This window comes from Lipotes vexillifer, unplaced genomic scaffold, assembly GCF_000442215.2.
Source record: "Lipotes vexillifer unplaced genomic scaffold, Lipotes_vexillifer_v1.1 scaffold675, whole genome shotgun sequence".
In the NCBI taxonomy this organism is placed as follows: Eukaryota; Metazoa; Chordata; class Mammalia; order Artiodactyla; family Lipotidae; genus Lipotes; species Lipotes vexillifer.
Genome location: NW_006794000.1, coordinates 848,493 through 863,077, shown reverse-complemented (window position 1 = coordinate 863,077; position 14,585 = coordinate 848,493). Strand labels below are relative to the sequence as shown.

Here is a 14,585-nt window from a genome sequence, read left to right as displayed (position 1 = left end):
AGGGAAATATCCTTGTTCTTAGTAAAAAAAAACAAAACAAAACAGGGTAAAGAGGCACAATGTCTAACCTACTATCAAATGATTCAGAAAATAAATATTTCTCCAAATTGGAGGGAATTAAAGAATGATAGGAAAGTTTTCATAGCATAAAATGTAAACAACTGGTGAATCTCGGTGAAGGTACACAGGAATTCTCTGTACTGTTATTTGCAATTTCTGTGCATGTTTGAAATTATATCAATATAAAAAATTTAGAAAATAAATGTGCTGAATGTCTCGTGGGTAAGACTTAGAGTCTTCTTTCACAGACCTTTCCTGAGCAGGAAACAATAAAAAATTTATTGCACATTTCTATAATTCACAGTACGCAAAAGTATTGCAGCATCTTAATTTTGTCCTGACAATCACCCTAGGAGGTAGATATCCTGTGGACACCCTACAGATGAGGATCCTGAAACCCACAGATACTAAGTCACACAAAGTCAGTAGCATAAGTTGGATCAAAATATTCTCTGGTTTGAAGTCAACCTTGTCTTTAAATCACAGCAAATATCTCTTAAAACATCACAAGTATCTCCTTTAAGGTTGGAAAAGAAGACAAGTCGGTAGTAGAGAAACAGAACAGGCACAGGGAAGTTTAGTGACATCCAGGAATACTGAGGCTGAGGAGTGGGAGGGAGAGTGTGGATAATACGAATGCAGAGAACTGTTCGATTAGACCATTTAACTACCCACAGGTGAAAACACCTGGAGCAGATTTACTTTGGGGTCAGGTCATTTGTGTAGTATGGTTGCAATAAGTTTCTTGATCTGGGTTCTTCTTTTTATTAGGAAATTAAGCTTTTTACTGTATAAGTAGAGTTTTAAAAAGACAAATAAGACTCAGTATTAGCATACTGGTAGGAATATATTTTGGATAAAACTGTTTGAAATAATATCAGAAACTTTCTTGGTTAGAGACATAAAGAAAAAAGCAACAAAACTCCTGGTAACTGGAAAAATAAGAAAGAATACCACTGAGTGGCTAAGGAGAGTAAAATGCAAGGTTGGTGAGCAAAAGTTTTTCATCACAATTCTGTTACAGCTTATGTTTGTTTGCTTTGGTTCAAATTGCAACTGTGTGAAAAGACATTTTATGTCCTATATGACTGAACATGTGTTTGTATTAGATGAAACTGCTTTTCTATTTCCCTCACATATTTATGGTTTGGAAAGATGTTATTGGTATAATTGACCTATAGTAAGTACATCTGTAAGGTAGCTAATTGAAAGATGTCACTAATATCACTGCAAGCCTGGTTGACATTTAGAAAGCATGTGTTCTGCAAGAACGTCAAATGGACGAATTTACAAAATCTGAGGTTAATACAGGAGGTGGCTGTCTTTACTATGATGCAGCAGGAAACACTGAATTTCTAGCTAAAGATACCTTTTACTTGTAACACAGTTAGGATATAGGTTTCCCACCTGTGGCACGCCTAAGGCATAGAGTATGTATAGGTAAAGGTTGAAGTCATACGGGGTGTAATGCACAGACTCAGACAGCTTTAGGTAGATGGGCAGTGCCTTGGACAGTCCTTCTGGAGCGCAGGTAACTGGCCAAGCTGGGATGTAGCTGAGGGTCCTCCTTTCCAGGTTCCCAGCCTTACGAGTTTGAGTTTACTCTCACTCTGGTAAGATAGGTATTTCTGCGTAGGCTCAGTCCTTTAATACTCCTTCTCCCTGGCCCTCCCTATCTCCCAAATAATTTTGACAGCCTCCTGTAGCTGATAGTTTGTCTCCATCCATCCAAGAACTTTCAATGCCTGTGTTTGTACGGAGTTAGTCTTTTATCCTGATTAACTAAGTCTGTATCTTCCATTCTGAGCACACACACTTCTCTCAGAGATTCTGGACACTAGAGGCTCATTCTAATCCTCACAGGTAAGGTCGTTCCCTGGAGGTCTCTTGGGGCAGGAAATCACCCTTGTCAGGGCTTATGAATCTTTATGAGGAAGCTACGTTTTTTTCTAACAATTCAGAAGTGTTGGAGTACAATTACCTAAAGAGGTGCCCTCTTTCAGGCAGAAGAAGAAATTAACATGTTCTTGGGCCCAGGAATATTGATGTTTATTTCCAGGCCCTTCCACCCACTATCGTTTCTCCTGTGGCACTGCTTTAGGAATGGCTGCTCTAGAGGGAGAAGATAAATTCTAAAATTCAGCATGTATTTTGTCATATCAAAAAAAGAATTCGACATGGTTGATATTAGTTCTAAGTTTTAGTTACAGTTAGCATCAACACAGATCTGACTTGAGAACTAAGGAAACATTTTTATGCTAATTCAGAGCAAAGTGCTTACACATGAATTTCAAAGGGCACACTTCTTAATTTGTAACTTGAAGGCTATCTATACACTCTTTTTTGACATTGACACTTTGCTGACAATAAATATTGTCTTAATTGGCTGATAACCAGCACAATTTATATAGTGAAAACTAATTTTATACCTTAAAAAATGCTTACCTTGTAAATAGGTGGAAATTTCAATTTTTATGTATGTATGAACCATAATACTTGATCCAAGGGTCTAATGAAGAATAAATTTTAATTATACTTTCTCTATTTTTATACATGATTTTAATGGGAACATGATTGGAAAGTTTGTAATGTTATAAACAGCAGGAACATTTCCCTGCTGGGAGGGTTTGCGGAGGCTGCCTGAAATGGGATGCATAGTGTCTGCTGTGGTCACCTCGTTGGGGAAGGGCCAGCTGTGATATCGCACTCACCCATACACGCAGTGGGCAGCCGACACCAGCCAGTCCCTGCTGACTAGAGAAGCCCCACAGAGCAGCTGGTCGTTATAATACACAGCAACGATCCAAGGCCAGGCTCCTTCTCGGGAACTGTTTCCTCCAACGATCTTTGGGCTAACTTCATGGGCCACCAGTTTTTTTCCACACGCTATTAAGATAATTGAAGAAAGAACTTCTAGTTAATTTTGGTGGATTTCCTCTGGTCATGAAAATTGAGTGGATTACTGCAAAATAACTTTAGGTGACATAGTGCCTCTAAACAGAATGATTGTGATGACTGAATAGGAAAAACTGATGCTATTGCTTCTGCCACCATCTTCAGTAAAACCAAAAGACAGTCTTCATAATGTATGGAGATTCCTCACTGATGTGTTGCAATGGACACTCCCTGTAGATCACAACAGGCTGAGAAGACTCAAGTTTCAAAGTGACTTACAGGGTGATATTGGAGAGAACTGTATCCAGGCATGTTGACTGTTTTCATTGTTGCCATTGGAGTAAATCTCAGGAGCTTGAATGATGAAGGTATTATTACACAGAGAAGCTCAGGATGGTGTAATTTCAAGGCTTCATTACAGTACTCCCATAAGTATTAAGTGCACATTTTTAAAATTTTCACATATTACAGGGAAATTTAAAATTGACTCATAAAAAATTCATCTTTTTCAAGATTTCAAAGGACATGGAAATTTGTGAAGTATAATATCTTCTTAAATGCCTTTTTAAAATTCTGCCGCCTCTGTCTGTGTTATCTACTATTAATGAAATTTTGTGCACATCCTTTTGGGTGTATCGATAAATTTAAAAAAAGAAATAAACAGAATTTTAAACTGAAGGCTTGAAGGAGAACAGGAGGAAATATTTACTTACATTTATGGTTACATTGTAACAGAATCAGTGAATCCTCTAAGCACTGTTTACTGTAATAGAAGAACAACTGTATTTCAAAAATGGTGCACACAACATTTTAAAGCAAAACATAGTGTAAGTTGTCCTATTTTTTCTCTTTAGTAAAATGGACCTTTAAATGTGTCATACATAAAATGCATAGCAGAAAATCCTCAAAGTCAAATAAAGCTGAGTTCGTATCTTTAACTCTACTGCTTACTCTTCATGTGATTTTGGATGAGTTGCTCAATATCCCCAAGACTCAGTTTTAACATCCATAAAACAGGGGCAATAGTACTTTATTGGAGTTTTGTGAGGTGTAAATAAATATTTGCAGTGGAATTATTATTGTGCATTATACACAATGAATACCTGATGAACGGTAGCTTCTGTTAGTTTCTGTGAACCAGCCTTGGATTTCACCGTTCTATAATACAGAATATGCTTCAGTATTGCTAACGAGACAACTATTCAGAGCCCCAAACTGTGTGAGGCTGTGTACTTTATTCAGGGAATTCAATGATGAATGAATCATGAGTCCTGCTTTCAAGGGAGGCAGACATGTAAATATAAAATAAAGTGCAGGCATAAATAATTAAAAACTCACTACCCATTTAAATATTTGGATACCAACTTTTTTCAAAGCCAAGAATTCTAAAGAAAAATTAAAACAAAGAAAAAATTTTAAATGTGTTATACTTACTAACCACTAGAGGTCAGTATAACACAAGGAATTAAAGTACTTGCCCACACCTTTCCCTGATGGCAGCTACTGTAGCTGTCGTTTGCATTAAAGCACACACATACACACATATAATTTTTATGGTTTCTATTTACATATTTAACAACACCTATTGTGCATGTTTTTTAGGTGCTTGAAATTTTAGGGAAGAACAAGTCAAAAAACATAAAACATGACCCAAGATGCATATGAGCTCATTAAGTACAACAAAACAATTCAGTGTGTCTGGAACATACATGATAAGGATTACTTGAAATTACATGCATTCATGTTGTCTGACAAATCCCTGAGAGCAGACAGAGCCAATTGAAATATAAGTAAATATACATTTTATTAATAAGCAATGTGCATGTAGGTATATCTATCTAGATATAGATAATCAATATGCATTCATAATTCCCCAGAGAAGTCTCAGTTAATGCTTCTTCTGTTATCCACCCATGGTTAGGAGGGAAGTCGTTTTTAGGATGTGCCCCAGCATACTGTCAAGTTTCATTCAAACTTTCTACATCTACAATATCCATCAATGAAAACTCATATTCAAAATGGTTCATCATTTTTAGGTGTTAAACAATATTTAAGACTCTGTGGTCTGTAAAAAATGGATGAATTTCTTTTCAGCAAGCACAGAAAAGTTTTTGGTTAACTTAATGGTTACCAGAGAATTAAACTGAGATTAACACCTCATTCTTCAAGTGTTTTGGTTAATCAAAATTTTCATACACAAACACACACGTAGGGTCTCAGTATACAGCAGTAAGTTGCTTCACTTATGGTCAGAGTGAGCAGTGAGTACATTTGTCCAGGTACATTATAGAGATTAGAGAAAAATAGAATAACTTTCCTGGCCTTCAGTCCTGGGGTCAGAATTTGGTCAGCCCTCTGTATGGGAAAAAAGTCAATGCCATGATCCTGTGTCTTGCTTTCAGCCCAGTGGGACAATATTGGGATACAAATGGATGGGTTTGTATCTACTGTGTTGACAAAATGAACTGATTTCTCTCCCTATATATGCCCAACAAGTGGCCTTTTCTCTTTCTTTTTCCTTTCCAGAACGGTTATTTAAAGTGATATGTTGCCTTGGAGAGTTCAGAGGTAGCACAGCAGAATGGAAAGTGGAGGGCTTTGAAGCCAGATAAACCTGGTTAGAATCTCATGTTGCTTCCAGCTTTGTGAACGAGTCCAAGTCACTTATCAACACCAGACTTTTCTCCTCATCCTTACAGTGGAGCCATGCTACTTAAGTCAAAGAGACTAGAAATAACCTCTGTAACATTGCAATGTTTCTGCCACAGCATCTGTCACAGGACAGGCATTCAATAAACTGTTGATAAGCACTCTATATCCTGTACCTAGCACCATGCTTAGAACACATTGTCAATCAATATATATTAAGTCAAATTTTTTTTTTTTTTTGTTATCTAGGACTACTAGACAAAAAATTGGAGGAAAGGGAAACCCAATACTGGCAGCAGCATCAATTGTACATTTCCAGTTATATCAGGTCAGATTGCTGGTACCATGTTGAATGGCTTTCTCTCAGTGGTGGCAAAATAGTAGTCTAGTCATGCATATGCCTCATAATAGGCGAAGAAAATGGGGATCTAAGTCAATCTTCATAGTTGGAAGAATCATCTTCTTTGATATCCTCTTCCTTTCCTAATTTTTTTATTATGACCACTAGTGAAAGGGTGTTTTCAAAAACACCAGATTTCATGGGGCAATAAATGTATTTCTGCAATAAATAAATACATACATACATACTAACTAAGTGCATATATGTCTGACTTCCTGTCAACCCAGTATAAGGTGGCTAATTAAGGAAGAGATTAAGAACATTCTGGATTATTGATGTGATGTAAGTTTCAAGTATCTTTGTGTGTAAATGGTGTCTCTTTCAAATAACATGAACATACATACAATAAAGACATCAGTGTATAATGATACTGGCATTTTGTTGATAAGCATGGAATAAACTAGTTCTTATTTTAAATATGTATATAATTAATATAAAATATTCTGTACTTTTTCCTTTTTTTCTAACTGATTCTTAAATGTCTCTAAAATACAAATAAGAGACATTCTCAGCATACACACTGTTTAAGATCTATAATGGTAATGCAAATTTAGACATGCTTTATAGAAAGGAAATCTAGTAGGCCGCTTTCTCACTTGCAGATTCTTTGCTTCACCCTCGATGAGACTAATAAAATCAGTCAAGGCCCTGCAAATGTTCATATAAAATATTCAACTGCAAAGTACTCTGGTACTAAAAGTACTCCTTTAACAATCTGTTTTACTGGTTGAGCTCACAGACATGGCAACTTTTCATGAAGAGCTGAGTAATTATATAATTTCACTTTTCACCATTAAGTGTATTAAACAAAGAACTTCAAGCTAATGCACTAGCAATGATATCTTAAATCCTTGTCTGTTGTTACAGCTTCTTCTTGAAGTTACTTTCTTCCCATCCAAGCTGGCCTTTAATGGAACTGTAAAATTCAGAAGCCAATTTCACCCGAAGTTATCATTAATTCCCAAACAGCAGAAATGACATAATCTAAGCTAAAACAGATCTTTGAATACAGGAAGGATGCTGCTTTTTAAAACATCAGTAAAAGCTGTAAAAGTGAACCTAATTGTAAAGAGCAAAGGAGAAAATGCAGGCACAACTTAAAGTCTGTACTCTTTCACTTAATAACCATGTTCTATTTGCTAGAGAAAAGAATACCATGACTTTTTTGTCCCTTTCTTCTCTTTTGATGATAACTAATTGTGTCACTCTTTTTAGTCTGATCAACATTGGACCTATTTATTCCAACTCTCACAACTTCTTTCTATGGGGTTTACTTGTTTATAAATCCAAGAGTATGGATAAAAAGAATGTGGAAGTAAAACTTATTGAATCTCTATCAGTGTGCTCTCTAATTACACTGTAATATTTCATTTGACCCTGTTACCATATGTATATGAGGATTAGGCAATGTTATCAGATAGGATCGATTAGATACTGTTTGAGATTACCTGAATAACAAAAAAATTAAATAACTTTCAAGATTATGTGGCATATATGGTGGTATTAAAATCTGACTGACTTCAAAATCCACCTTCTTTCCTATGTACAACTAGTCAAAGAACACATTTTGAGACCCACCTTGGTGTTAGTATTAAGCTGCCATTAGGTGTTGTGTTTAGTTGTACAAACGGTCCATGTCTAGTAGAAAAGATTGGCATGGATGAGTTTCCACTCCTAGGGAAAAGCACGCAGACAAAACAAAAACACAAACAAAAAAGTCATAAACGAAACTTCTAGTTATTTAATGCTGTGGACATTGAAATAAATTAGGAAATTCCAGGCAAAGAGATTAACATTTTAATATTAAGCTTCAAATGTTTTGCTGTCTAAAAGATGGTACAACTCAGTAGAAGAATTACTCATAATGACATGAAATGTAATTTTAATTTTTTGCGTAATACCTCTTGTTCTTGTTTGCCTGCTCATATATGTTATTTAACAGAGTTAAAATCAGTGCATATGTCATTTGAGTGTCTGATTTGTTTCATTCGACTTTTCTATGTTGTCCAACAATTTCTATAATGGTCAATTATAATGACAACTTCAAAGAATTGCCACAACATAATTTATTAATCTTTTTTTTCCTGTTGAGTGTAATTCATCTTTTAAAAAAAATGCACGTTGCCTAAGAACAACATAGAAAAAGGAGATCCTCAGTGTTTACCCTTGTTGCTTTGTTCTTGATATTTCATTCAATTCAAAGCCTAACAGCCTTAATTTAAAATCGGAAGCTATGTTTTTGCTCTAAAAGAGGGAGTATGCAGCCTGTACTTCCAAGTGTCAAATGGTGAACCAGAATGGGATAAAAAGACACCTCCATGTGACAAAAGACATTAAGTTACTGGTCTTTCTTATCCCTGAAAACCTGTTACAGCTATGTTCTCAACTGTGAACCTTCACTGAAGATTTCTTTTAATTATCCACTCTTCCCTAGGCTTAGCTGGAAACTTTTAGCTTCTCACTTTCTAATCTTTTTCTTGCCTTTTATTTATTTCAGATTTTAATCTTCATATAAAAATATGCCTTTAGGTTGGAAACATCCTGATTCCTGCTATCTTCTCTGGGCTGGCAGGGAGATGATGTGGTTCCTATCTTTTGGAGTATCTTGAAGGACCCATCCATTCCCTCTTCAAAAGAAGGTCCAGTGTTTTTCCCAGGCTATAGTCAACACTGACCCTTTTCTGTCTGTGTGCATAGAGGAAGTTTCCAAGGAACACTCATGGCTGTTATGATCAGTAAGAGGAAAAGAATGAAGTAGAGGGTGTTTCCTTTCTCTTTCAGGTAAGACAACACCTTAAAGAAACTGAAAGTGTCTGATACCTTTCATTCACTGAACAGAGAACTGCAACAATGGAGCTTGTATTTAATGTCCCAGAATTTATCATCTTTCACTTTCATTTTATAAACAGATAAACGTAACTCAAGCATACAAATAAATCACCATTCCTTTAATAAAATCTGAAATGGATTTACCAAAGGGAAAATGAGTGTTGCTACTATTATTGCTAAAGATTAAGATATTCCTTCCATGTGGGAAGAAGAATCATCTTATTTAAGGACTTATATAAAATATATTTTTTATATCTCAGAAAACAAAACAGGCATAAAGACATGCAAAGAAAAAGAAAACACTTATCTGAAAAGATACATGCACCCCAAAGTTCATAGCAGCATTATTTACAATAGCCAAGATATGGAAGCAACCTATGTGCCCATCGACAGATGAATGGATAAATAAGATGTGGTACACACACACACACGCGCGTGCGCGCACACACACACACACGCTGGAATATTATTCAGCCATAAAAATGAATGAAATCTTGTCATTTATGACAAAATGGATGGACCTGGAGGGTATTATGCTAAGTAAAATAAGTCAGACAGAGAAAGACAAATACTGGATGTTTTCTAAAAAACAAAACAAGTGAACATATATAACAAAGTACACAGATGCAAAGAACAAACAAGGGTTTGTTCACAGATACAAAGAACAAACAGGGGTTGCCAGAGGGGAAATGGGTGGAAGGAGGGACAAAGAGGTAGATTAAGAGGTAGAAACTTCCTATTAATCTGTCTCATTTCAATTTAATTTAGACCAGCCAGAAGAAGCTATAGAAGGGTAGAGGAAAATTTCTTCCTCCCTGACAGTGTGTAATCTATAAAAATATCCAATATGTTAGACACCTGAAATTAATATAATATTGTAAGTTAACTATACTTCAGTTAAAAAAAAAAGATCTCAAATGGTGGCAGAGGGTGTAGAAGGTCAGGAATGCTCTAGATCAGGAAGGACTTTACCACTGCAGGAATCTTTTAGTTAAGGACTCACACATTTAGGGAAGACAGAATGTGGAGCAAAAGAGATTTTAGATGACTGAATTTTACCATCAGTACAGCTTCTGGTACAATTCATCAACACTAATCTTGACTTTTAAGAATATCAAGGAATGTCTATCCAATTTGAAGAGGCTCTAGTTGTGTTGACTTTGCATGAAGCCTCCAGATACATCATTGGAATTGGTTGATTAGTGTACCTCTTCGCTGGGAGGGACAAGTTGGTGGATCCTAGTTACTCTCCAATCTCCCTTTTAGATGTCTGTCTTCTTTTACCGCTTTTGGTTCATGTTCTCAGTATCCTTATTCTACTGAATGCCTATGTGTGTTGTATATTCTTCTCGGTAGTTTTCTATGTTCCCGACTCTCCATGATGAAAGAGTTTCCAGGTGTGTAATCCAGATAAGCAGCATTAGCCTCACCAGGGGCTAGTTGCAAATGGCCCAGCTCTATCCCAGATCCACCCACAATTTTGAAACTCTGGGGGTGAGATCCAGTGATGAGTCTTTTAACAAACCTTCCAGGAGATTCTGATGCTTCCTAGTCGCAAACCACTGTCATAGTCAAATAAAATATCTGATTCTTTACTTGTTCAGGGGTCTGCTCATTGGCTTCCAAAGTGACTTCTAGTTACCTATAGTAATCTTACTATAAGCAATCTGTTTAAGCCACTGATAAAGTTAATTCATATATCAGGACCCACAAAATGGTGGTCACCCAGGGGTCTGGCCCACGTCACAAATCTAAACCTAAGTCAGCCTACACTTACAGGAAGTGTTTCACTTCCTGAAATGTAGAAAGAAAATGTAACACCAATCACAGTCTTCCAACTCAGGCTTAGCTAGCTCATCTTACCCTAGAAAATGGGACCTGGTAGCCTATATGCCTATAAGGAAATCCCTGACCTTCATTACCTCTTCTAATGTTCCATAAAACTCATTGTTGCCCCAAATCCCCCAGGAATAGTGCTCCACTGCTTGTGAGGCACTGTACCCCCAATCTATGGGCTGTTTACTCTTGAATAAAGGACGTCAAACTCGTTATTAAATTGTTTTAGTTTTGTCATTTGACAGCACTCATGACTACATGGGGGGACATCTAGAAGAGTAATTCATTAAAAATATACATCGGAGTTGTGGATTTAAGCCTTCTATTATCTCTAGCTGTTTTTAGTCTATTGCTTAGCTGTCTTTTTAAAGACAGATCCTGAGGGGATGCATTAATTTCTCTGGAAACTCAAACCAAAATTAAATTGAAAAAATATTGAAAAATTGTTTATAAATCAGTTTTTAATCTAGTATCTACTTATTACACACCTACCACTGGCATTGCACTGATAGGATTGGCAGTTAAATATTTAACACATGCCTATTCTAGAAGAAAGACTAGAGGCAAAGCTTTAAGAACAGACTATTTAGTAAACACTAAATGTGCTACCCTGGGATTCTGAAGTGCTGTTCCATAATGATGTTTTCACTATCTGGTTGAGAAAAATAGAGATTATGTATACACGTGGAAAAAATGACACACATAAAGTTTGTATTCTAAGATCGTGTTCTGTATATGCAGCCTCAAACTTTATATGAGAAAAGACTGCAGTTAATGGTGTAGATATATTGTTTTGGGTTATTCAGAACAACTGGAAAAAACATTTTTTTGGAAAACACTTCTAAAGTACTCCCATAATTAAATTTTTTTGTTGTAAATATTGGTATCAGCAACCTAAGAGTGGTGTATAGAGGCCATCAGTTCATACAGATATTTCCAGGTGTCAGTGCTGGATGTTAAAAGTTGGAATTTAATTGGAGACAGAGTAACTGCATTTCAAATCCTTCCAAATCAAGCTCACCTTTTTCAGACTGAACACAATTTATTCCAGTTTATATTCATAGTAAACAGAATATAAGCAGCAGAAGATTACGACAAACTATTTCTTATTTTAAGAAATGATGGAGACGATAAAGATATATTCAATGTTTAAAATATTCTTGGCAAAATAAAAGGTTAGCAACAATATATTAAGTCACCATTTATTATTTAGAAACAAAATCTCAGAACTGAAAAATTGAACTGTTGAGAATATATTCAAGGGATGATAGTTTTCTCCTGTCTTTATCTGTTTCTATTTTAGAATATAGAAGCCTCCCTCCCCCTCCCCAAACAACAGGATTTAAGGGAATGGTGAAGATATTTTGGTTTGGGGAAAACCATAATATCTTGTTGTTTTTATGTAACAAACTTTAAGTGGAAAAAAAAGTCTTTGAGTAAAAAACAAACACAAACAAATAAAATCCCCAACTCTGTTAACAGACTTTTATACACTAAACAACTATGTTGCAGAAAATGTATTGATAGATGATTCACAAGTGACCAAAAAAGATTTTCTTAACCTTTATGTGTATAATTATATTCTCAGTAATTTCCTTGCCACATAAATCTCTCTGGGTTACAAAATACCCCTTTGAGTGTAAGTCAAAATAAAAGTTAAAGACAAAGAGATTTCTCCTTAAATTGTATTAATAAAAATAAGTGACATTTCACATAAAAGAGTACCTTAATTCCCAATAATATGTTTTCAAATACTTAGTGGGATAAATCAGGAATGAATTTTTTCCAAGCAAGCAATAATACCAACCTGTGTTTGTTGAAAACTTAGCCATGAATTTTTTTTTTTTTCCCTTTTAATTATGTCCTACTTATAGTGGTCTTTTAAAACTCTCTAATTTTGTTTTGATCTACTGGGGGAAAAAGTTTTCCAGAGAAGTTAAAATAGGCTAGTGTTGGAATGACAAGCTGAGGAATCCCCTGGATTAAGTCAGAGATGATCCTCACATAGGGTATTTAAACCTGGTTGCAGTAGGGAACAAATGTTTGTTTGTTTTTTCTTTGTTTTTAACATCAGATGAAATCAAACTGCCAAACTTTGGAGATGTTTTGTACAATTTCTATGTTTTCTACTGAAACAAGTACACAAAGTTCCATGGGTTCCTTTGAAATGAGAGGTCTACTTATCAGAATCACGGGGGCTTCTTTAAAGAACCAAGACCTCTGGGCCTCATTCTAGCCAAAATTCCAGCCTGGGTTCTATGGAGGCCCTAGTAGTTCATGGTAACCTGTAGGGGGCTTATATTTGGAGGAGAAATAATGACATCTTTATTTTTACTAACCTCTAATTGAAATATAGCCTTTTCTTCTGATACAAATTCAGGTGACTAACCACAATATTATTAGAAACACCTATACTTTTGCCACTAAAACAAATTGCAGATATCTTCAGATCACACTGCAGTTACTGTATAACTGTAAAAATATCACTTATGCTCATTTTTGATAGTACAATAATCGTTGGAATCACCACTATATCTTATTTACTATGTTAATAAAGAAATATATAATACCACAGTGTATTTTTAATACTTTGATAATTTTTTTCAATGTAATGAATTTCCTTTGTAATTATGTGTATTTTACTTTATGCAAAAATATGAACTTAAGAAGAGGTTGGCAAGTTTCACCAGACTGCCAAAAATGCCCATGACACACTCAAAAGAAGGTTAAGTGTACCTACCATAGATAGTGGTTCTCAAACTTCAGTGAACAGCAGAATCACCTGAAGAGCTATTCAAACGCAGATTTCTCTGCCCTGCTCTAGACTTTCGGATGAGTGGGTCTGAGTTGGAGGTTCCAGAATATGCATCTGTATACATGCATCCCAGGTGTTGCAGAGGCTAATTTGCTTTTTTTTAAAATTCATTTTATTGAAGTATAGTTGATTTACAAAATTGTGTTAATTTCTGCTGTATAGCAAAGTGATTCAGTTATTAATGTGCTTCTCAAATCACACACTGAGAACCACTGACCTAGACCACCCTGAATCTGAATGTCTGGGACCATGACCAGGTGACTGTAACGCATCATCAGGTCTGGGAGATGCTGATCTAGCTTGTGGATTACAAATCAGTGGTACGGTGGTGCGCTTGCTTTCATGCCCTTGCCCATAGCACATGTAATTACCTAGCCACTGTGTTTTCCCCAGCCCTGTTAGATAATAAACCTAAGATGAATCTTAGGAAGTTACACAGTTACAGTAGTTTGCTATTATTTTCTCTTTACTTATTTTTAATTAATGCATTTCTAATTCTAAAACAGGAAAAAACCCCAACAGAGTTATAAATTGCAATTCTGGCAAATGATGAGCTTTTTAGCTAGGTCAGTTCAACCAAGTAAAATAAAATTTCTTTTCACCCCCTCCCCCCAGCGCCCCTACCTGACCAGCTCACTGCCTTACTCATCCCACCCTAGGGACATAGCTAAGACTAAAATTAAAATTTCATTTGGTGTTGGACTTGTAAATTAAAATTTAAAAATAATAGAAAACATTATTTAATTATTTTTGTGTCAAGTTAGCAAATAAAAAGAAATCATTTAAAGTTGAATGTAGCAGTTATATATTTTCTATTAATTCCTATATCTAATCTTTGTTGTTGTTTTATGTTAAGGCTTTTTCCCACATAGTTGAAAATTTGGGGACACTGACAGAAAATATAGTCAAGAAGAGAAATATTATTTTTCTACCAATTTCTTAAACTAATAGGAAACACAGGTTCTATTTTCAGTTTTCCAGGAACCTATTTTTAATGCTAAATTGTGCATACAAATTTGCTGTAGTGCTTACACAGGAAATTAAATTATCATGCTCTATTTGGCAGGTTAACTTAAAAATTTTACCCCTCACCCCCCCCCC

At 35.5% G+C, this 14,585-nt stretch overlaps 1 protein-coding gene across 2 annotated transcripts in view; it reads right to left on the bottom strand.

Annotated features, from left to right (window-relative positions):
• TMPRSS15 (transmembrane serine protease 15) overlaps window positions 1-14,585 on the bottom strand; it is a 129,620-nt gene that overhangs the window by 17,595 nt on the left and 97,440 nt on the right. For both annotated transcript variants that reach the window (XM_007466971.1, XM_007466972.1), the window contains 3 exons: window positions 7,583-7,678; window positions 3,669-3,718; window positions 2,772-2,946 (listed from right to left, as the gene is read on the bottom strand). In XM_007466971.1, coding sequence (XP_007467033.1) covers window positions 2,772-2,946; window positions 3,669-3,718; window positions 7,583-7,678 — 321 coding nt within the window. The remainder of the gene's footprint in view (window positions 1-2,771; window positions 2,947-3,668; window positions 3,719-7,582; window positions 7,679-14,585) is intronic.